We start from the raw sequence: 24,893 nt of genomic DNA, 5'->3' as shown, positions 1-24,893 counted from the left end.
GATCTCACCTGTAGGGCAATAAGAGTCCCAAAGGCAAGCACACGTTTCTTCATGGCAGGCTTTAACCAACCTCGCAACCAAAAGAAAGTGGCAGGGATATAGAAGACTGCTCCAATGGTTCGTCCCCACATTCGATGGGCATACTCCATCCACCAGATCCATTTGAACTCCTCTAGTGTGATATCTCGATTCTTGCTACCAACATAAAAATCACAATTTGTCAAGAAGGCTACAATGGCCACACAAACTGCTTGGAAGTATTGGGTTAGAGGTCAATGAATCCAAGTGATTTTTAATTTTTTAATTTATCATTTGCTTTATGTTGCACCAACACAGATAGGTCTTTGGCGACGATGGGATAGGAAAGGGCTAGGAGTGAGAAGGAAGTGGCCATGGCCTTAATGAAGGTACAGCCTGAGCGTCTGCTTAGTGTGAAAATGGGAAACCACAGAAAACAGTCTTCAGGGCTGCCGACAGCGGGGTTCAAACAAAACTTGGTTTCTATGGATTTACAGTAAGGATAAGAGGTATGGACTAAATGAGCCCACAGAGTCAGTTACAAATAGAGGATTGTGGAGGCCTGCACACTGAATGCTGAAAGGCATAACAGTCTATAATAAATTTGTTTGTATGCAACTAAACTAACAAAGTTCCACCTACATCTTAAACTCTGGATACTGCTGGTAGCGTTCAAACTCTGCCTGCCATTCACCAGCTGTGGTAGGCAATTTCTCACCTAGTAACCTCCACGTGACCATAGAGAGTCCAGACTCCGTCAGTCGAGTAACACCACCTGAAAAATAAAAACAAGTTTTTCAATTAGGAACTTCTTAACCTAGAAATGAGGGCCATTTCCCCCTGGAGTGACAGGGTATGTTTCAGATTCATATTACTTAGTTTTAACATGAAAAAGGTAATTACACTAAAACCTGGGGTGCAAACAATTTGGTCTATAAGTGTTTTGCAAAATGAATAAAAATTTCAAATGAATTATAAGTTGGTGTGCAAGCAAAGTTTTTCACTCCTAGTCATCATGATATGCCTGCTGAGCGCCACGTAAGCGCAACTTACTCTGCCGATTCCCTCACACAGTGCGACTGTGGGTAATTTTCTCCCGTGGTCAAGTTTGGTTGGAGTGTCTTGTTCTATGGCAATATTCATAAATAGTGAAAAGGAAGGCAGTAAGAAGGAGATGACTACGATGAAAGTTAAGAAGAAAAGCATCTAGCATGGAAAAAGTGTGCGTGCCTCATATTGCAAGATTTTACACAAAGTCTATATCAACTATTTGCAACCGATCGAGTTGGCCGTGTGGTTACGGGTGCGCAGCTGTGAGCTTGCATGCGGGAGATAGTGGGTTCGAATCCCACTGTTGGCAGTCCTGAAGATGGTTTTGCGTGGTTTCCCATTTTCACACCAGGCAAATGCTGGGGCTGTACCTTAATTAAGGCAACTTCCTTCCCACTCTTAGCCCCTTCCTATCCCATCATCACCATAAGACCTATCTGTGTCAGTGTGACGTAAAACAAATTTAAAAAAAAATTTGAACAATATCAAAAACGAATGAAGAATTACAGGGTCTGGAAGCAGCAAAAGAAGCCATGAGAATATCAAAGCAATGGCCATGTGTTCTACAAGATGTAGGGAAGTTGCTGCTTCTCGTGAGGGTCATCAATTCAGTACATATTTTTGGGTTGAGGAACGAATCATTTGTGTTTCTGTTATTTCTTATGGAAAGATTCTCTGTGATATACGAGTGCTCTGGATTATGAGCATGTTGGGAGAACAAGTTATTCTCGCAATCCAAGGCTCCATTACCTTATGAATATGCAAAAGGTACAAAATGGAAAGGACACCCCAGCCGGTAACCTCTATGTGGGAATCCAGGTCCACAGAGTGAGCACATCAGATTCTGGGGTCCCTACACCAAGGGCGAACTCAAGGACCAGTCTTATGATGTCAGTGTGCAAGCATCTCTGGTGACGTAGTTGGTAAAGTAAATTAAGAGGAAATACAACTGGGCAACCATCGTCTATTAACAATAATCATAGTCTTCTTAGCGTCTGTCTCGCAATGGAACAGGGTTCGCTGTTTTGCAAGCCAATTGGTTCTGTTAAGCACATCGTTTGGAATAAGATGATTATAACGCATGTCTTCTTGAAGGCGATCAAGCCAGCAAGTCTTGGGCCTATTTTCATATGGCTTGATGCGAAGTGCATGGGCATCTGGAATAGTGTCACACTCTGCGCTGGCCAAAGAAAAAAGGCACTTCGCTACGCACTACGTGGTCACAGCATCAAAGTCAGGTCTCACGCATCTTTTCTACAACCGGAGCAACTCTCATGATTTTCCAGATTTCTATGTTTGTGACATTATCTAGCCGGGTCAGTCCAAGTGAAAATGAAACATGTACCATTTTTAAACAGATTAATGTTCTTTTAATGTACAAATAATCAAAGATTATTAAAGTGGTGGAAAGAGAGAATTTTTAAACTTATTATTTCAGTTTTTTACATACTAAAATTCCACCACAGACCAATACAAAGTTTATAACATGTAATGAAGTCCTTGTTTGTGCTTGACTTTTGCTGGCCAGCATTCAGAGTGAACCAGAGCGACTGGGCGAACAACAGGCCTGTAAACCTTGGACTTCAGGTGGATTGGCATCCGACGATTGCAGAGAACACCAGTAGTTTGCCGTCACTTCATCCAGGCCGCATTTACTCGTACACAGGCATCTGGAATAGTGTCACACACTGCGCTGACCAAAGAACCAAGGCACTTAAAACTGTTCTACTTTATTGAGATCCCTCTATTAACAATAATAAGAAGGGGAAAAGGAAAAGGTCCAACTCCTTGAAGAGTGAAGGTCTTGTTCTTTTCCTGTTCATGGGAGATTGATGTTTCCTACAAGTCATTTCCATTTCCCTCGATCCTAAATGGCATTTTCTGTTAACTGCTTTTCCCTGAGATCTTCGCACACAACCGGGCGAGTTGGCCATGCAGTTAGGAGCGTGCAGCTGTGAGCTCGTATTCGGGAGATAGTGGATTCGAACCCCACTGTCGGCAGCCATAAAGATGGTTTTCCGTGGTTTCCCATTTTCACACCAGGCAAATGCTTGGGCTGTACCTTAACTAAGGCTGCTTCCTTCCCATTCCTAGGCCTTTCCTGTCCCATCGTCGCTGTAAGACCTATCTGTGTCGGTGCAACGTAAAAAAAAAAAATCTTCCCACACACAATCCATCCACTATCTTCTGGGTCTACCTCTCTCCTTCCTACCTTCCACCTCCATGTCAAGCATTCTCTATCCCCAAGAGTTTTCGTTCCCGCACTTAATGTGGCCATACCAGAGCAATCGTCTTTCTTGAACCTTTGTAGATATTTAAATCACTTTAATGCTGCCTCGTATAAATGTATTCATGGTGTGGTCTTTCCTCGTAACCCCACACATCCATCTCAGCATCTTCATTTCCGATGCTTCCAGCCGCCTACATTGTGACTGCACTATTGGCCAAGTTTCTGCACCACAAAGCACTGTAGGTTTCATCCCACTTTTATAGGCTTTCCCTTTTATTCGGATATTTAGTCTCCTGTCACAGATAACGCCAGCCGACCTTTTCCAGTTATACCAGGCAACCTGAATTCGATGGGTAGTTTCTACTAGATTACCATCAGCAGACAATGGATCCTCAGTACTTGAAACTGTTCCTTGCCTGGAGCTGGTTTCCATCCATCTGAACAGATCCATTCCCAGCTCCTCCCAGGCACATGTATTCAGTCTCATTCCAGCAGATTTTAAGACCTCTTTCCACTAGAGCTCTTCTGCAGTCAAGAGTGAAGGTCAATAAGGCATGAAAATAAAAGACTCCCTAGGCCTCACATACCTCACACTGTCAGGGTCTGAAGCAACAAGAGTTGAGAAAGGAAGTGGAAGCCCTGTGATCACCAACCTGATGCTCCCAAGTTTCAGTCACCTCTTAGGACAGGCAGGAGAAACTGTGCTATGTATTGTACCCCTTCAACCCATATGGGGGTAATGGACAAAAAGAAGAGAGATCATGTCGTTGCTAGCAAGCTATTCCAGTTTGGTTCTAATGAGACGTCCCAATTTTTGCAATCTGTTTCATTGTCCGAAGAATGTTTTTTGGGATGTCTAACTGTTCTGGTATTTAAGAATGGTCCTTTTAGCTAGAAAAATTTCATCATCAGATAATGAGACTTCATCCTGTGTAACTCGAAAGTTTGTTATTAATCAGAGATACTCGATCATAGCCTTCGATAATCTTAAATTTCATTATCAAAGTTGGTAGCACACAGGAACGTCTAACTAACAGATTTGCTGCTAGTTTCTTTGCTGCCAGATGCTGATTGCCAATTCTGTTTCTCAATGCTGGATAGCAACAATCTAACAACATAGATATCACATTAATGTTGGCAATACAGTTTTCCCAAAATGTTAAAGAGTCTGTGCTGTGTGTTTCTGGGACACCTGCATCCATTGAGCGTATTTTCAATCTCACGAATATGTAATGGTCTGAGGACAAAAGTCAGCTTAATTTAGAAACTGAGATAATCACAAATAAAAGCCTTGAAAAATGGAAGAAAGAAACTACCCAACTTACTACAGTGAAGAAATGAAAAAAAAAAAAAAGAGGTATGGGACAAAAATAAAAGCAAACTGAGGAAAGAAGCAGTGGCGATCTTCAGATTGCAAACAGGACATGACTGCTTAGCTGCACATCTAGATAGAATCAAAATACTGTATACCCGACTGAAAAGTGTACCATTTGCAAAATTACTGGATCAGTGATGGACTCGAAACATCTACTTCAGTGCACAGGACTCAACACAACACAACACAACCCCACCCAACCCAACCCAACAAAAACAAGGCAATTTACCAGACAGCCAGAAACAAGATGAAACAAGACTCTGTCCTCTAATACATCTGTACTTTATTAATGTTACGGTATTTGTGTGTTACTGTTGTCGAGAGATATCAATTTTGTACTGAAGTTATTTCTCAATAAAGCCATAGGTTACAAGAACAATTTTATGACTAGTATGAAAAACCAGAAGTTCCTGAAACAAACCCACGGTTCTGAAACATACAACTGAGGTGCGGTAATTATTGTAACTGTATGTTATGTAAGTGAATCATTTGAAATGTCTTCTATTGGGGGCTGAAGAGGTAAAGAATCTGACCACCCTATGTTTAAAAAAATGTGCAGAAATTAATAAAACAGCTGTCATTTTAAGTGCCTAAAGAAAGCAAAGATGACAGTCAGCTTACCAAGAACAACAGCACCAAACACCATTCCACTGCATCCCAGCAACCAATATCCAACAACCCTGTGTGCCCGAGCTCCTGTTTCCACAACCTGATTTATGGTGACTGAACCACTGCCTCGTACAGGGCCTCCTACCTGTGAAACATTCATTAACAAACTTCTAGTAAGATATAAGCACTAAGAAAACAAATTACTCTTTATGAGTGTGCCCATATTTTCTACGGGCTCCAACATAAAAGTTAATTCACAATCCCTGTCTGTAATTTCTATGGGCTTGGTTATAGCTAGCTCCTTGTCTAATGTACTATAAAGTAACAAGTTCTGTTTATACATGGCATTTGATAGCAGTTTTCTTTACCTATATGAATCAAGAATGCTGTGCAGAGGAGCAAAAGAATGCAATGTATCATCTATGACTAGCAGTAAAGATGGAACCAAATAGGTTAGGTGAAGACAAAATAGTCAAACTAAAGTACCGTATTTGTTTGCATATAACTTGTACTTTTTTCCCCTAGAGAAATGAATTTCATTTTATGGATCCGTATTGAACTTTGATTAAACCAAATTAAAATAAGCGAGTTAAATCCACCTTTGCCGGGCTGAGTGGCTCAGGCGGTTAAGGCGCTGGCCTTCTAACCCCAACTTGGCAGGTTCGATCCTGGCTCAGTCCGGTGGTATTTGAAGGTGCTCAAATACGACAGCCCCGTGTCGGTAGATTTACTGGCACGTAAAAGAACTCCTGTGGGACTAAATTCCGGCACCTCGGCGTCTCCGAAGACCTTAAGAAGTAGTTAGTGGGACGTAAATCAAATAACATTATTATTATTAAATCCACCTTTTCAATACAAATTAAATAGTGTTTATTAAATAAACATTTAATGGGACTAGTTTCGACCTATTTAAAGGTCATCTTCAGCCATATCGCATGTAGAACAACGTATTTGAAACATAGTTGTTTTAAAGATGGTCTTAAAACATAGAAGTTTGACACTATGAAACAAATGTTTTTTAGAATTTCCTTAAAACACTTTTGTTCACTTAGCTGTGGGAATATATGAGAAGAAGATGAAGGTCTTTTAGTATTCTTTGCAGTATTAAAAAAAAGTAGATACCAGTTGAAATTCACAATCTTGATGAGGTATGGAATTGGGCACATATGCATTAACGTTGTTGTTGTAGTAGAGAAGAAGTCTTTTGATATTCTTCGTATCACTGCAAAGTGTAGATACACTTTGACACTTTAAAACATTCATAATCTTGATGAGATGTTGACTTTAACAGATATGCAAAGTAATGTCCTAATTAAAATTTGAGTTGAACAAATATATTATTGCAGTGGAAAGGAAATTCCTTACCCTATTCATTATCACTGCCTTCAGTCTCCGACCTATTCTCACAAGCATCATTCTGATCACCATCCCATACTGTATCATCCTGACTTCCGTCCAACGCATTTGCGATGCCCGTCTTCAAGAAACTCTTCACAATAACGTCTGTCAACACCATAACCCATCACATACAAGTTCAACTGACAGCCTCTTTATTTTGCCTGCTGGGGTAAGCTCATGCACCCCTCCTGCTATCTATTTGGCATACAATTTACATATGTTGTCCTTGAAGGGCTTGTTGACAGAAACATCTAAGGACTGTGGACAATGTGAGAGTCCACCAGGAATTACAAGAAGATCAGTTTTCATTTCCTGAAGACGTTTCTTTGTGTCTTCCACCAAGTGTCCATGGAAACTGTCCCACACCAGCACTGCTGAGCGTCAAAGCAGTGCCCCATACTGTACGAACCCAGTCCTGGACAAGAGCTGTATCCATCCATCCTTTCTCTTGAATGCATACATGAATGCCTTTTGAAAACTTCCCTTTAGGCACTGTTTTCTTTTGAAAATAACGTACAGGGACAATTTTCTTCCATCTGCAGTTATTGCTAGCATGACAGTGCAAAGCTGTTTTTCACACCCAGTTGTACATACAAGCACACTAGATTCTCCCTTCTAGTGATGATGGTGTTGCATAGCATGTCGATCATCAGGGTTTGACCTGCACTGGCAATTTGAGTTAAGAGGTAATTGTTTTTCTTCTGCATTGCTATCACATGGCGATGATTTTGTTGCTGAAATTGCTTGGCATTCTCCGGCAGAGAGATGTTTGACTTCACAGATACAATCCCTTTCGTGACATGAATCCATCCCCAGCTCACTTTCAGATCCGAACAGCAGATTCCTTTTTTAATCGCTAGTTTGTGCGCTTTGAAATGTAGCATCTCGTGCAAGATACTAAAGCCATCATTTTGCAACTCTGCAACGTAATGAAGCAACTCGTCTTCCAGCTCAGGAAACTTACCAGTTTTCAGCCCTCTGAATGCCTTAATGTTTGGTTAGTGGTTTCTGTTTATACCAACAGCAAACATTAAACTCAGTCACACTGAATTCTCAACCAGCAGCTCTGTACTATGTTCTTCAGCATATTTTATCACTTTGAGTTTAAACCCAGCCATATAACTCCCATGTTTCTCCATAACTTAGAGATCAACCTACACAAGAAAACTTAACTGAGAAATAACAATGAAATATGAAGACAGAATACTGGTACTTCTCGACAATACAACAGATGGACGATACCTAATGCAATGATCACTTGATTGCCTGGACAGGGAAACACTCCTAGTTCACGTGATCGGCTCTGCCGGAAAGGTAGCAATAAGCATATTGACAAAGACAGAAGAGTGAGAAGGATGGCTGAATGTGAATGACTGGCTAGGAATGCCGCCTTGAGGCGAGGGTTTGCGAGTTAGGTGTTTTTGTTACAACAGCTAGCCTCAACCGTTCTGCAGGTAGAAAGAAATACAGCTTCTTCTTGTAATGTTATGTACAAAGTACCATAACAGCAATTGGTACATTCCCAATTGGTACAGTTAGGGAACACTGTCGTGCACATCGACCAGTCAACAGTACTATACTACTAGCGTGTCCAACAACACAACTACAAGAAGGGAGCATCTGCACCTATTCAATACCTTATAACGAGACTGGTACCAAGGAAACTAATGACACACCACAATATTTCGATGCAAATCATCCAATATTCTCAACTGTATGAACGCACAAGATAAACAATTCACATCACTGAACATTCTAGAATGCTTGGTACAAACATATCTGTGAACATACACATGCTTTACCAACATTAATATAACTACAAAGTGTACTGCAAGAATACTGTGAACATTTTATGTTATAGAACATCGTATTTTAACATACTATGTGTTACTAGTTTTTATCCATATCTTGGAATATTCTAGAATGCTGGTACAAACATATCCATGAACGTATGCAACGATTTACCGGCATGAATTAAATTCCAAAGTGTACTTCAAGAATGCTATAAACATTTTAAGTGTAAAAATTGTATTTTAACAAATTATTTGTTACTCACGAATAGTACACTAGAATTTTAAGTAACATAATATGAATGTCATCAAATATTGACGCTTGGTTTTTAAACCAGAGGACACACAATATCATTGTATATTTTAATATTAGCACTCATATCATGTGACCTCCTTCATTAGATTTAGTAATGTTTTTAAATGATATGTTAACTTTAGACCTCATGACCAGCTGAAGATGACCTCTGTGAAGGTTGAAACCAGTACTGCATTGTAATAAGACATAATAAAGTATTGATTAGATGGACGGTACACATTCTTTGTAATTGTGAATACCAGTATCAATACGGACATTAAACTGATAGATTATAATATTTCCAAAGTTTAGGTACAGGCTTTGTAATGAAAATAACATTAAAGGACACATTTTACTACACCAGAGAAACTACATGATAGAGTATAGGTTGTGTTATCTTCATATAATCTGTATCTGACAACAAATATGCCCAGGTTACATACTTATACAGAACATAGCAATACTTGTGCTGAATGCAGTAAGTGTCTTGCCATAAATACTCTCTCAACCTATTTTGTGAATAAGTCAAAATATGCTTTGAGATTTTTCAATTTCCTCTGAATAGCCTATGTCATCGACTACCACATTACTCACAGTTTGCACCAATGTCTTCAGAAGGTCCACTGTTAGCACGCACACAGATTTAGAGCCTCTTTGGCCAGTCATCCATCACAGAACACATGGTATCGATAGGGAAATCTGCCAATGATGCCACCAAGGAATGCTTCAAACTTTCAAGAGAAGGATTTTTTTTTTTTTTTTTTTTTTTTTTTTTTTAACTGACCATATGGGGTTAAGATTGGGGCTACCAGAAGGCTACTGAGCCATGGAGATCTGCAAACACTGTTGGGTCATCCTTGCACTTTGAGCTGGCGCAGAATCTTGCTGACAGGTCTACGTCTCATAGCTGAACACAATATTACTTAAGTCCTTCACAAGAGGGTCCAGAAAAGTTTCCACATACACTCTGGCATGTTTTTAATGCCTTTTTCACAAAGATGAAGCCTGATGAGGCCTTTATAGCTCACTCTCCACCAAAACATGACTGAGAAGGGATGGCAACTTCTCTGGACCGCAGAAACTCTCTCAATAGCTTCCCGAGTATTTGCTGCATGTACCCTATCCTTCTGGCAGTTAAAGTTCTCTTCAATGGTGAAGGCTTTCTTGTCAGTAAAGAGAATTCTCCAACACCCGTTGTTGGCGTACTGCTGAAAGAGCTGCCTCGATTTCTGTTTCCTCAGCTGCTTCAACCGTGGTGTCAGGATATGTTCAGCGTTCCACCGATAAGCTCTATCCCTAAGGTCTTCAGAAAGTATGCTGGATATCGATCGTGGTGAAATTCTGAGCCCGTGCAATTATCTTCTGCTCCCGGATGGGATTTTGTCGGATAAGGGCTGTCACTGTTATCACACTGCGGTGATGACCAAACCTTGTGCGATCTTTTACACTAATAATTGCTGGATTGTCTGGTTGATGAACCTCTCACCTGTTTTAGGGTTTGGAAAATCTCATTTGGTGACTTTCCAGCCTTGTGCAAGGCAATTACAGCTACCCTGTTTTCATACTCACCCTACTCCATGCTTAACCGAAGGAGGTCCACTCTTTACAAAGGAAAATATTAAATGTATCCTCCTAATTCAATACAAAACATACTTCTATCATTAGATGGAGCAATAAAATTCAAACATGTATCGACTCATTTGAGTCATCTTCAGTGAAATAAGGGGGTAATCTACATAAGCTAAAAATGTGCTAAAAACATAATGATGGAAGAAATGAAAAACAAAAGAGACAGACGGAAATGAAAATAACAATATACAATATTTACATCACTAGGTGGAGCAATAAATAACTCGCTGAGACAAAAGGGTTAATATAAAACATAACTGAATCCAAAAATTTGCTAAAACCTAGGAAGAAAATAAAATAAAACAGACGGAAACAAAACAATAAGTGCTAAAAGTGAGGTTGCAGACCTCTTAGACTAAAATTTTTTTTAGTTTGATAACAATTTAAAAACAAGGCGAAATCACTGTGTTGAAAATTCAGGCTGACAGTCTGTCATTGTAGAAACACCACCCCACGGATGGCTAAGAGGGGAGCGAAAAAGCTTGAGAAACCTAGTTTGAGAGGAGACAACGTGTCAGGTGAAATTAATGTGATAAGCGATGGAAAAACGCCGAAGAATTTAAAATTTTAGAATAGCAGCATTATAATACCAATATAAATGGTCCGTTATTGGACATTATAAATTTTCCAGCTAGCTCATTCTTGGTTGCCAGCGTTTCGCCCTCGTGTGCTAGGGTGGGCTCATCAGTTGGTACCTAGCACACCTACCAATACGCTGACTAGTGCATACCGTGGAGGCCACTGCGTAGGCTAACTGGAGCCACCGGCAGTGCCAATGCACTAAGAGACTTTGTCTCATCACTAAAAATTGATGCCTGCTTGGCCATCAGATGATATAGATGTTGATTCCCATAGGGTATCTGAAATATTTGTCCTGAATGAGCAAATTTATAATACCAATATAAATGGTCCGTTATTGGACATTATAAATTTTCCAGCTAGCTCATTCTTGGTTGCCAGCGTTTCACCCTCGTGTGCTAGGGTGGGCTCATCAGTGCATTGGCACTGCCGGTGGCTCCAGTTAGCCTACGCAGTGGCCTCCACAGTATGCACTAGCCAGCGTATTGGTAGGTGTGCTAGGTACCAACTGATGAGCCCACCCTAGCACACGAGGGCAAAGCGCTGGCAACCAAGAATGAGCTAGCTGGAAAATTTATAATGTCCAATAACGGACCATTTATATTGGTATTATAAATTTGCTCATTCAGGACAAATATTTCAGATTCCCTATGGGAATCAACATCTATATCATCTGATGGCCAAGCAGGCATCAATTTTTAGTGATGAGACAAAGTCTCTTAGTGCATTGGCACTGCCGGTGGCTCCAGTTAGCCTACGCAGTGGCCTCCACGGTATGCACTAGCCAGCGTATTGGTAGGTGTGCTAGGTACCAACTGATGAGCCCACCCTAGCACACGAGGGCGAAACGCTGGCAACCAAGAATGAGCTAGCTGGAAAATTTATAATGTCCAATAACGGACCATTTATATTGGTATTATAAATTTGCTCATTCAGGACAAATATTTCAGATTCCCTATGGGAATCAACATCTATATCAATAGCAGCATTCTCAATTTCTTCTCAATTTAGCGGTCCCGTTCTCAAAGATTATTTCCAAAGCTGGCTAGTTGTGTAGGCCTTATTTTAAATGGTTGGGAGGTGTACCAGTCGAACAGGCAATTACTGGTACAAGTAAACAAAACTACAGATAACAAGAAACAACAACAACAACAAAAAACTTGAAGCAGCGAAATACCCAGGTTCAGAAAACAGGCCCGAAAACAGAGGCAACTAGATCGAGAACCAAAGAAGTACTCGGTAGTAAATAGTGGAAAACATTAAAGAAAAACTCTTATTTTCTCAAAGGAGATAAATAGTTTAATTACTGCGTTAAAACATTACATTCGATAATTAAGAAAACCAATGAGTAAAGATTATAAGGTGCACCTGATAAAAATCTGGAAATTAATTAGTTACTTAAGTGATAAATTGGTTAAACAGATAAACTTTAAAATAAATTAACATTTGATAAATAGATTAACTAAATTAAACTAAAAGTACCTTGAAACTAGGGACACCCTCTAACTAAGAAAATTAATTAAAAGTTAATTTGAAAACAGATCAATTTCGGTAATTAATGGTGTTAATGTCCATGGACCAATATTACTGCCCGACAGAGGGCTAGAGTGATTACCTAAACTTCACAAGAGTTTGCTTGTATATCAGTAAATCAAACCCAAGATCTTTCTACAGAAATCTTGGTACCGACGTGATAGTAGGTTAATGAGAGACCGCGAGATTTTTCCCTGAACCGGGACCCAATAGCCGCAACGAACAATTAAATAACATGCACAGAACGCTTTTTCCAAAACCGGAGAGGTACACGAAGCAAATCATCAAATGCCCACAAAATTACACCACACGTTGAAAAGGTACAAACTAAGACACAGTGGATAATAGGGTGCTCAGCCAAAATCACAATACGGACATAAATTATCAGAGCAACAGGACGAGGTAAGACAGTGCATACACACATAAAATCAAATTGCCGTGCAGGGCAGGGCAGCTCAAACCAGTAGGAAAAGTTCCCGGTTTCAAGTAAAAATTCAATAAAGGAGGTGAATTAAGAGCCAATAACTCCCAACATAATAGCACGTACGTCACAAAATAAAATCATACATCCATCACCAACAAACGTAATTAATTATTATCAAAACCAAACAATAGTTCCTCCTGGCAACGGCCAATAACTCCTGACATAATAGCACGTACATCACAAAATAAAATCATACATCCATCACCAACAAACTTAATTATTATCAAAACCAAACAATTGCACCCTACGGGTCAGGGTGACCACAGTATTTTTCCCAACTAGTCAGTTACATATCTCAGGGTATTCATGCCTCCAGAAAAATGGTTAATTTTTCTATGTTTTGGTTTAATGTGCGTTCAAAAAGAAAATAATGACACCATATGTGGTCCAGCATAACGTAATTCAACGCTCAGTAGTGGATTTCGCGTACGCAAACTTCAGTCAACCTTTCGACAAACACATCTGCATAACGAGAACCTTACTCGCTAAGTATAACTACAGACTACCATTACAAATGAAAACTCATTCCATTCTATAAAAAATCAATCAAGAAACACATTTATTAAATTATCAAGACTTGCGAAGGAAATGGTTAATGTCAAATATTGCTCATGATCTTCCAATTGTCAACCTATTAAATAAATATTCTAATTCCTAAATCAAATATTCTAAGCCAGCGCTGGCTTATTCCTAAACTAAGTTTTCATATCTTAACATTCTGGGTCGCGTATTCCTGAAATGAATTGTTGCTTTGTTTCATCTTCCTATTAAAATTTACATCTGGTCATTTAAGTATACAGTATATCATAGTCTTCTGATCACGGTCAAAATTTGGTATATCAGTAAATTATTCCATCACTCACAGTGTTAATTATACACCCTCATCAAAAATACAATCATTACATTGTTCAAATTATCGTGGAAATGAACTGAATATGAATAAAAGTGTTCTGAATACTAATATCAGTGACCTAAGTTACATTGAAAATTATCTGAGTTCGTTGGTGCAGACTACAGTGAAGAAAATGAAATATTGAATGACGCACTAAGCTTCTCGGTCCAATTGCCACTTAAGTATGGCTCCTAGCTAAATATTCGCTCTAATAATATTTCAGATTAACAAAGCATCGATGATATCCTACGTAAATCTCAAATAATTTCCCTACTCTAGCTATATAATTTCTTATGTAACGTATTCCAGTTCAATATGCACGTAGCCAATAAGCATTTTTTCATATATGGATGTGCAAGTGCCTACATTAAGATATTTCAACACTACATTACCATACTAGTTACATCCTAGTTTGATCTTCTACGCCATTAACATTCATTCAGAATACGACACAGTCATGCATTCATATACCCATCACCGGTTGTTGTAATAGTCAAACCACTTTCACACTTCATTAAAATATGTGTAATTTTATTGTCCATACCTTGTTATAGTTCCTCCCTGGGATATACTTATATTCCGTAGTCGCTTTACTTGTGCTCCTATATCACACATTATATATATTATATACGTTTTACTTCCTGTTAATCTGCGCAATAATACATTTAAAGTATCATATATACTTCATTATTTCTTTACTAACCTTCGTTTCAACCTATATTTAATTCATTTAACATCTATAATTATCGCGTTTAACCTCCAATATTAATTAAACACAACGATACGTATCACTCCAATAGCGCAGAATTTGTTCCTCAAAACGCATTTTGTCATACAATTTAACATATAACCCCAAATTCAGTATCTATTTTTTTTTTTTTTTTTTTCAATATAATAACACAGCAAAGAGTATGGTAATTTAACTTAACCAATTCAAACATGCGTCCCTCTGTGACGTAAACTGGGTTTGACTGGTTACATCATTCATGGATCTTTCTAACTAACCGGGATTCTATGAAACATATGTTACACTACGTCACACTTTTAAATTGTATTCTTACTTCCTTGGATAAGATGATATAGTAAATACGTTACCAATCTGTCACGAGATATCGTCTTAAATATTTCACACTGCACATTCTTGTATTCACTGCACACTTAATTATCTCACGTTTAGGCTATTCAGATCTATTGCATATACTGGTAATACTCTACATAAGATATTATATTACTTAATACTATTACTTAGCTCGCCATTCAATATCTCGGGCCTTAGTTGCTCTCCGGTCTGGTCACAGGCCTTGGATTGAGAACTGGGCAGGTTCTCCATCACTGGTATCTCGGGTAGAGTGACCTCCTCCACACGGGTCGGGTGGTTTTAACTGCCAGGATGACATCTCCCTCCAGGTTGGTCTATGCCGATTTAGCAAGCCATTATCTGTTCAGGAACACAGTAGACAATATCCATCGATACTGGAAAATGTGAATTCATCATGGTTCTGCGAAGTATATATATATATATTTTTATAATGATTGCCTCTTTATTTAGGCTATCGTTGCTATTATTTCCACTTAATATAGCTCAATTTCAAGCTCTCGCGACTCAATCAACTTCTTGTTTCCGAACGATTTTGCGTCTAAGTATTTTGACGACCTTTTCGAAATTTCTGGATTTTATTTCTTCTTTACTGTATTTCAACGTTTATCTCTTCGTTTTCTTCAATATTACCGACCTCTGAGCTTGAAATTCACGTTAGATACTGCAAATCTTGCTTATTTTTTTAGAGCGATGTTCAGGAAGTCTTATCCTTACGAGGTCAATTTTTTGTCAGTTTTTATAATAATCCGATTGAACCTTCTTATTTTTTTTAAACAATTCTATTCATTCTACACCATTGTACACCGCCTTCATAGTGGTAGGTTTAAGTTAGTCATGGCCTTCTGACATATATAAGTATCGATATCCTACTACATATTTCTTTGCCTTGGCTGGCCTCTATCTTCCGTAGGCGCCATTTTGTAATACGTCCAGTAAATGCATCGGGTACACAATAGTTCCTCAATTATTATCAAAACCAAACAATAGTTCCTCCTGGCAACGGTTGCCATAGAAACGTCAACAACATTTAGCGTACCAAAGTAAGGAAAGTAATACAAAAGTGAAAGAGTAATTAATTATTATCAAAACCAAACAATAGTTCCTCCTGGCAACGGTTGCCATAGAAACGTCAACAACATTTAGTGTACAGAAGTAAGGAAAGTAATACAAAAATGAAGGAAACACAAAAAAGGTAGCACAAACAGAACTAGATCCCGATCCACGGAGATAATCTCATGATCTCAAACCTTTAAAATATTAATTCATGGTTAAAATAATCTTCGCGAAACATCTCAAACATAATTTGCAATGGCAAAATCATTTTTAACATTAGTCCAAAAGTATTACTCCCACTTGAAACTGGTTTTTTCTTGGTAGTCATTAAACCCAAAGTTTTCATGGTTTTTTTAAAAAATACATGTAGCTAAATTTTCAAGTTAATTTCAAATGGAGGTCCACCAGAAGCAGTAATTGTAGAACACTTGGAGATCCACAAATTTAGTTAGAATTCTAGAGACGATGAAATCCAACTCCAGAAGAAATAAGTAGAATATAAAACTCTTGTAGCGATACTTACGTTTGTCATGAGATGAAAACTACTCCATGGCATCAGTAGAAATATCATTACTTACATAGTCCTGGCACAGAAATAAGTCGTATGAAAAACAGGCGTCCACTCGAGGTAATAATATTATGGTTAAAATTTAAAGACAAAACACATCAGGGCCTCAGCCCGTACCCAATACATATCACAGAGGCATATTGTGATGGGTAAATGCCCTTACGAAGAGCAACCACACAAGGTTTCCATACATCATGGTTAAGTAATAATAATAATAATAACTTAAATGTTTCCACCTTTTCAATACAATATATTCACAAAATTACAAAATTATACGGTACTAGTTTCGACCCATCTAGGGGTCATCATCAGCCGTATTGGAGCAAAGATCATTTGTGGCGAAATCCTAAGACAATATTATTTTAAAGAATAACAAGTGAAATGAGATGTTATGGTAATAGTTAATAATACAAGGAATATACATAATAAGAGGTTTTTAACAAAGAATAAAGTATAAATGGGGTGTTGTAAAAATTATAATCATGGAAATCAGTAAGTTCTTGTATTGAAATGAAATATGGCTTAGGAAGAGGGCTTAAGGTGGGGCTGAAGGGTGCGGGAGAAAGTGTAATTGTCTTGGAAAAGTACCTTTGATTAAATTTAGGATTGAGTTTAGGTTGGCTGCATTATTGTTTCTGAGGAAAGTGATAAATAGATCGAAGAGTATGTTGGGTTTCTCTGAGATTTCATTGAGATTGTGACTGGCATTAAAGTATTGGTCTAGGTGTATATAGTAATTTTCCAGTCACAATCTCAATGAAATCTCAGAGAAACCCAACATACTCTTCGATCTATTTATCACTTTCCTCAGAAACAATAATGCAGCCAACCTAAACTCAATCCTAAATTTAATCAAAGGTACTTTTCCAAGACAATTACACTTTCTCCCGCACCCTTCAGCCCCACCTTAAGCCCTCTTCCTAAGCCATATTTCATTTCAATACAAGAACTTACTGATTTCCATGATTATAATTTTTACAACACCCCATTTATACTTTATTCTTTGTTAAAAACCTCTTATTATGTATATTCCTTGTATTATTAACTATTACCATAACATCTCATTTCACTTGTTATTCTTTAAAATAATATTGTCTTAGGATTTCGCCACAAATGATCTTTGCTCCAATACGGCTGATGATGACCCCTAGATGGGTCGAAACTAGTACCGTATAATTTTGTAATTTTGTGAATATATTGTATTGAAAAGGTGGAAACATTTAAGTTATTATTATTATTATTATTACTTATATATTGTTCAATACGGACCAAAAACATGAAATTCATAACCATCAATACATCATGGTTGCCGACAATGAACTGAGGCTACGCTACACGGCGAGCCTGTCAGCCGGTAGAAAGGCGAGCGGACCTAAGATCAGACTCGCTCTCAGGCTGGCCTGAGGCGGACCAATAGACGACAGGAGAATCGTGACTTACATCAAATTAAGACATTTGAAGAACTCCGCGGATGGACGGAATGCAGATCCAATAAGCGACATTAGTCGCACAATACATAAAATAAAACAGAGTTGGAATAAATTCCAAATAGATACCAATTTCAAGGGTGAGTCACCAAGCCCAAAAATGTTTGGGGAGAAAGGCTAAAATCGTGTCCCACCTGGGACAGGAGGGCAGCGACAAAACTGAGAAGCTGCGTTAGAGAAGTAACAGGTGCATGGCAAACTGTAAGTGACCATAGTGGAAACCATCAATGAAGTTCCAATCTGTAATGAAAAATGGAGGTTGTGATAAGTGGAAAGTGTAAAATGGGTGTGAAGATAACGTTAAACTTATTTAAAAGGTGGTTGTCCTCTCGAACCAGCCTGACCTTCTCGAAGTTAACAGTCCCGTTCGTACGATCAAGTCTATTGTTGGCTTAGCAGTGCTTGCGAGGATGGGAGGAGCGAAGAAGGGGGTGCAGGGCTGGTGGGGTGAGGGTGGGGGTAGAGGGGCGGGGAGGGGTAGTTAGTTGGAGAGATGGAGGCAGGGTTGGTTTTTATTATAGAAGTTCTGACAAATATATGGAATGAAGGTTTCAAGTAGAATTTTCTTTTTTTTTTTCTTTTTCATTTATTTCATTTAAATGTGAGAGGGGTTCATAAACCGATCTAAATCGACGTGGATGCTCTTGAGAATGTTGAGTAACGTGCCATTTTGCTCAAGATCTTAAGATCTTTATCCATTGATATGTATTCGTAGCTCGATGCTTTATGATGCTCACGCATAGCTGAAAAACTATTATATTTGAGAGCGTTGCGATGTTCGGCGTATCTTATGACAAAATTGCGGCCTATCTGGCCTACAAAGCTGGAATTACAGGATTGGCATTCTAATTTGTAAACTCCGGAGTTCCAATATCTATTATTAATGTTGTTATTGTTATTGTTGACAATGTGTGGATTGAAAATGAGTTTGAAGTTGGTGTGGGAGGTTCTATATGCTATTTTGATATTGTGGTTTATTTTATTAGAAATTTGGTAAATGCTACTATTACTGAAAGTGAATGTGGAAAACTTTTCTTTAGGAGTGGAATCTTATTTTAGGGTAGTCTTGGTCCTGCTCTTATATCTATTGATGATTCTGCTGATGAAGGTTCTACTGAAACCGTTGTGTTCTGTAATACTGTAAATGTTTAAAGATAAAAATTTAATTGTTCCGTATTGAAAGTATTAACGTTAAAAATTAAATAATTGAAAAAGAGGTTCAACCTATTCAATACATAAGAGAAAGAAATTATTTAATTTTTAACGTTAATACTGTAAATGGTATTAATTTCTTTTTTGTAATTCTTGTGAGATAGAGGAACAGTTAATGCTCTGAGGACCATGCTATTGTAAGCTACTTTGTTATATAAGTCTTGGTGCACAGAAGTTTGTTTGATGGTGTGGGTGGGTTTCCTGTATATATTAAAAGATAAAGTGTTGTTGCAGTTGTGCATAATGGTTAAGTCCAGGTAATTAAGGGCTTTATTGTTTTCTGGCTCTAAGGTGAATTTTATATGTGGCTTAATGGAGTTGAGAGATTCAAGTACTGTGTTGCTGTTAGTAACACGGGAGTCTAAAATAACAAACGTGTCATCTACAAAGCGTGTCCAGTGTTGAATGCCGTTAATCTTACCAATGATGTGAGAATGTTCTAAATGATCGATGTAAATATCCCCAAGTATCCCTTAAGCTGGTGACTCCATGGGGAGAACTATCTGTTGGTAAATGACATTACTGAAAGTGAAGAAATTATTATTCAATGTAAACTTCAGAACCCAAATAAATTCATCTATTTTGCCTATACTTAAATTGCTGAATTTGGAAAGATTGTTCTTGATCAATGGTATGGTGCTGTTAACAGGCACATTAGCATACATGTTAGTAATATCAAATGAATGGTGTGGTATTTGGATGAATTAAAGTGTTTAATTTTATTGCAAAATTCTATGGAATTATTTACTGATGTATTGACTTGAAAACAACAGTGTGATTTGAGGAATTTGTGAATGAACCGAGATTCCTCATACGTCAGACTATTTCTGAAATTGATGACGGGTCTTATAGGGATGTCGGCTTTATGGATCTTGGGCAACGCTTTTGCTGTGGGAAGCTTCGGATTCATAATAATCATTTTATTTTTCAAGGTCAATAAACAAAAACGAAACATTCTTAATTATGGTTTTTAGGTCTCTGTATTTTATTAGTTGGATCTTTTTTAGAGGTTATGAAGTTGTTTTCTGTAAAAAAAGTTTGTATTTTATTGATATAGTCACTTTTGTCCACGATTACGGTAGTGTTCCCTTTGTTGGCTTTTGTTATTATTAAGTCATTGTGTTTGAATTTTTTCTTTAGTTTGTGGACTTTAGCTATGTGTTCTGTGTTGGGTTTAATGGTTTGTTGTTGATTAAGGATAGAAGATGCGCTTGACTTCATATCGGACCTCTTCTTGTATGTTTATGGGTAATTTATTAATGGCTAATTCTGATTCAGCTATGGTGGAAATTAAATGATCACGGTTAGAAGGATTACCCCAATTATGTTTAGGTCCCCTGCAGCATATCAAGATCAGCGGCTTCGAGATTGATTTTACTTCTGCTTACTACAGTTTGGTGAAAATTATATGGCTTTATGTTGTTTGGGGTGTTAAGTTTGCTAAGTGTTGTTTTTGAAAGAGCATTCCATTTTTTGTCAAGTGTGTTTTGTTTCTTTAACAAAGTAAGGTTAAGTTTGTTAGTGATGTGTAAATGGAAGGACGTCCATTCGAGGGGGCAAAGGAGAGTGGAAACTTCTAAACAAGTTTCATGTAGTTGTGGTTCAGAAGAGACTTCTTTTTGTGGAGAAATTTGATTTCGTCTTTAACCCAAATTTTATCGATTTTAAGCTGAGTCGTGCGAGTTTTTGCTGTGTTCCTCTGATTCTTATGTCTTGTAATGGAGGTCCACTCTTTCACTGTTGAACACATACTGGTCAGGGTTGCTTGCTAGCTGGTAAACCAGTTCTACAGTCCAAGACAAAATGTTTGTGACAGTATTTATGGCTAGACTAGGTAAATGTGGAAGACTGCATCTTTCAGATGGTGTTTCACAGGTTGAAATCCATGGAACAGGTACAGTATTGTGGTCCAAAATTGGAGCTAAAAAACGATTTTTCAAAATTTTGTTCTTTCTCAAGGTTAAGCTTCTCCTACCGCTATTCCCACATCCAAGATGGGTCGTGAGTGCGAATTTTGCCTCTCACGTGGAGGGATGTTTTCACAATTTGGCAGTGAGGTGGATTTTGTACTATGAAGAGGACTGTGCTGGGAGTCCCCTAGTCAAAGGAATTAACCAGATGCAATTAAAATCCCCAACCAAGCTGGGAATCAAACCTGGGGCCCTCTGACTCAAGGCTTTGATCCTGATCATTCAGGCAATGAGTCAGACTGTTCTTCCTCAAGCTTGCCTTTGTTTATGTGAATGCATACATGTTGGGGAAAAATCAGCCAAAATAGGACATGTTCCTAGCAAAATGGACTGCTAGTTTTCAATCTATATATATATAATAAAGAGTTCTGTCTGTTCATTGCTCATAATTTAAAAGAAATCATACTTTTGCATCAGTAGAGTCCACAGTAACAATGAAATGCTTTTTTTAATTTTTTATTTTCCGTCATCTCTGCATGTCTGTCTGTATATACAGGCATCACGAGAAAATGAAGATAATTTAATGAAAATCACCATGTAAAATTGGGGAATGAGCCACTACACGCTAGGCTATAAATAATTTTATTCACACAAAGTAAAATGGTAGTTTAGGGGAAGGACTAAAATTTAATTTTCAAATATTTATGTTATTAGTGGCCCTACCGATAAATACTACATAAGAAAAGTTATAGCCTATAGAACTAGCTGATGTACCCGTGCTTCGCTACCGAATTCTACATTTATACAAAATTCTAGGTTAGGTAGTGTAGGCCTACACATTGTAAGATTCTAATAAATTACATAGCTCTTAACGTTACCCTAGAAACACGACAGGGAAGTTACCAAACATCTTTTTTTTTTTTTAATGTGAAGGCTGGGTTAGGAAATTTTCGTTGTAATGGTAGGCCATCTTGCCTACCACCAGTCACAATCAAGTTGGGGAATTTTCATTATAATGTTAGGCTCTTACTCTCCACCTGCCTTTTTACATCCTCAGAAAGACTGCCTTACTGGTTTTTCCAACCGAAATCCACATAGGTCATTACAATGATGCCAGTAGGAATGTTGTGATTAAAAGCAATGCTATCATACAAAATAATCAAATTAAAAACAACACATTTTCTCACTTTTAACAAAAAGTACTATGCTGCCGATCTAACAATCCAAAGTTCCAGAGATGGAATGACGAGGCCGCAGACAGCCGTGGGAGGAGAGGAGGGACGAAGAGCGGAGAGTCCCAGAGTGAAAACTATGCCCTTTTACTCTCTGTTTCCAAGGATTGCCAGACGAATTGGAAAATCTCAATTCGCTATACTGACGGGGAAAAATCTATCTGACTTGGAGGCAAATTTTTCCTCCAAGCCAGAGGAGAAACTCCCTCTTGGCTGCTAATTTGGAATCAAATGAATGTAAATTTAATAAAAATGAAGAGGAAGAAGCTTTTCTTAAGAAACGGCTCACTTAATGGTGGAATTTTGAGTTATTTAGTGAATTGTGGTGCTGTAATTTGGAATAGGCCAAAAATGTAATTTTAGACCAGGTCATAAGTGAGCCTCTGCTATTATTCCATTAATTGTGCACACTGATCAATCCAATCAGCGCGTCAGAGTAGGGATCGAATAACTGGAATACTATGATGAACCAGCATGTTACGTACCAGCAGTATCAGAAAATGTATGAACTAGAGGAATGGTATGCTAGAGAAGAAAGTTATCTAACTACCCTACTATTTCCTGCCAATATTCAGGCAGGCTGTTATACTCAGTATGCAGCAGTAATCCCAGCTATCAGAGATGAGTGGCACCATAAAAGACAAAAGAACATCACAACAAACAATGGTCAACATAATGTTATTGTTGATCAATTTTAAAACATAAATGATCAGAAATCGTATTCTCTATAACTTCTGTTATGTGGTACTTTTCGATAGGACCAATAACATAGGTATTTAAAAATTAAATTTTGGGCGCCTTCCCCTAAACTACCATTACATCCAGAGTGACTAAAATTGTTTATAGCTTAGATTGTAGTTTTTTACTCCCGGACTCTATATAGGCCTACCCATTTTCTCGTGGCTTGGCGTTGATATGGACTTAACAACAAAAATACAAATCCAAGAATATCTCTTATCATAGCCGGTGCGGTAAAAATGTATAAGACATAAATGATCAAAACTTTAATTCTATATAACTTTAATTATGCAGTATTTATCGATAGGATCACTAATGACATAAATCTTTGAGAATAAAATTTTAGGCCTTCCCCTAAACTAACATTTTGCTCAGAGTGAATAAAATGATTTATAGCCTAGATTGTGGTGGCTCATCCCCCGACTTTACATATCGAATTTCATTACTAAATTATCTTCAGCTGTTTTCTCGTGATGCGCATACGGTACGGGTGTACCGTACGTACAGACAGAAATTACGGAAAAGTAAAAAGTGCATTTCCTTGTTACTGTGGACACGACCAATACAGAAATACCATTCTTTTTAAATTCTGAGCAATGTATAGGCTATAGATGACAAGCAGGTATCATGAAAGAAAGAAGGACTGCCTTTACATTAGATGCCCTAATATCACAGAGTCGGAAGAAAATTAAATGTGAAGGCCTACGATATCAACAGCTCATAAAACTGATCAACAATAACATTACAATGACCAGTGTTGTGATGTGATTTGTCTCTTGTGCTGCCACTCATCTCTGATAGATGGGATTACTGTTGCGCCTAGAGTAAAACAGCCTGCCTGAATATTGGTGGAAAGTAGCTGAGGAGTTAGGCCTAGATAACTTTGCACATTCTCTGTGATTGTCAGTCAACAAGGGGTACTACAGCTAGTTAATTCCCACTGAGCAGCAATATCCTGTTCAAGAGGAGACTATTTTCCAGTCAGAATTAAAGGAACGGAAGAACAAATTCATTCAGTTCTCCAGTGAAAACGATTCTGAGTTCGACACACTCGTGTGGGAGTTGTCGGAATTTCTGAGTAACTCTATCCATCTCTTACCTGGTCCAAAACACCCCGCTACGAAATATTACGAAGCCAGGAGAAAACAACGTCTCGGACATCAAGGTAAAACATATAGCAAGTCCTCGAATCCACAACGTGCGACCAAGAGAGAACGCCAAGAAAGAAAACGTAAATATGACTATAAGCTCACTCAGTTTCAGTTCTACAATCAGCGAAGGAAAGCCGTGCGGAGGGTACTTAATCCAAAATCCGAATCTTGCAACGTCGATATTTCCAAAATATCTGCCACTTACTCCGATTTATTTTCCATTGAAAATTCCAATATAAGGCATGATTACTGCTCCAAAATCAGCGACGTAGACCGTGTAGAGCTAGATGAAACGTACAGCCCCAGAATCACAAAAGAAGAAATCTCCGCCGCAACACGTCGAATTGCAGTAGATACCGCTCCTGGTCCTGACCGTGTCTTAGTACGTGTCATCAGGGACGACACGGTATGCGAAATCATAGCAATCATTGCGACTAGAATGCTTTCAACAGGCAAAATACCCCAGTGTCTAAAGAGTGCTAGAACCATGTTGATACATAAGAAAGGCGATGTCGAATGTCTGTCAAACTGGAGACCGGTAACGATCTGTTCGGTAATTAG

General features: G+C 38.2%; 1 protein-coding gene across 1 annotated transcript in view; it reads right to left on the bottom strand.

Moving 5' to 3' along the window:
• Window positions 1-24,893, bottom strand: part of LOC136857432 (heme A synthase COX15) — a 138,726-nt gene that overhangs the window by 98,326 nt on the left and 15,507 nt on the right. The window contains exons 3-5 of the mRNA XM_067136090.2: window positions 5,295-5,427; window positions 661-793; window positions 9-195 (exon numbers count right to left, since the gene is read on the bottom strand). Of these exons, the coding sequence (XP_066992191.1) occupies window positions 9-195; window positions 661-793; window positions 5,295-5,427 (453 nt within the window). The remainder of the gene's footprint in view (window positions 1-8; window positions 196-660; window positions 794-5,294; window positions 5,428-24,893) is intronic.

Source organism: Anabrus simplex, chromosome 1 (assembly GCF_040414725.1).
Source record: "Anabrus simplex isolate iqAnaSimp1 chromosome 1, ASM4041472v1, whole genome shotgun sequence".
NCBI lineage: Eukaryota > Metazoa > Arthropoda > Insecta > Orthoptera > Tettigoniidae > Anabrus > Anabrus simplex.
The sequence above is the reverse complement of the archived record's forward strand: the minus strand, read 5'-3'. Positions and strand labels throughout refer to the sequence as shown.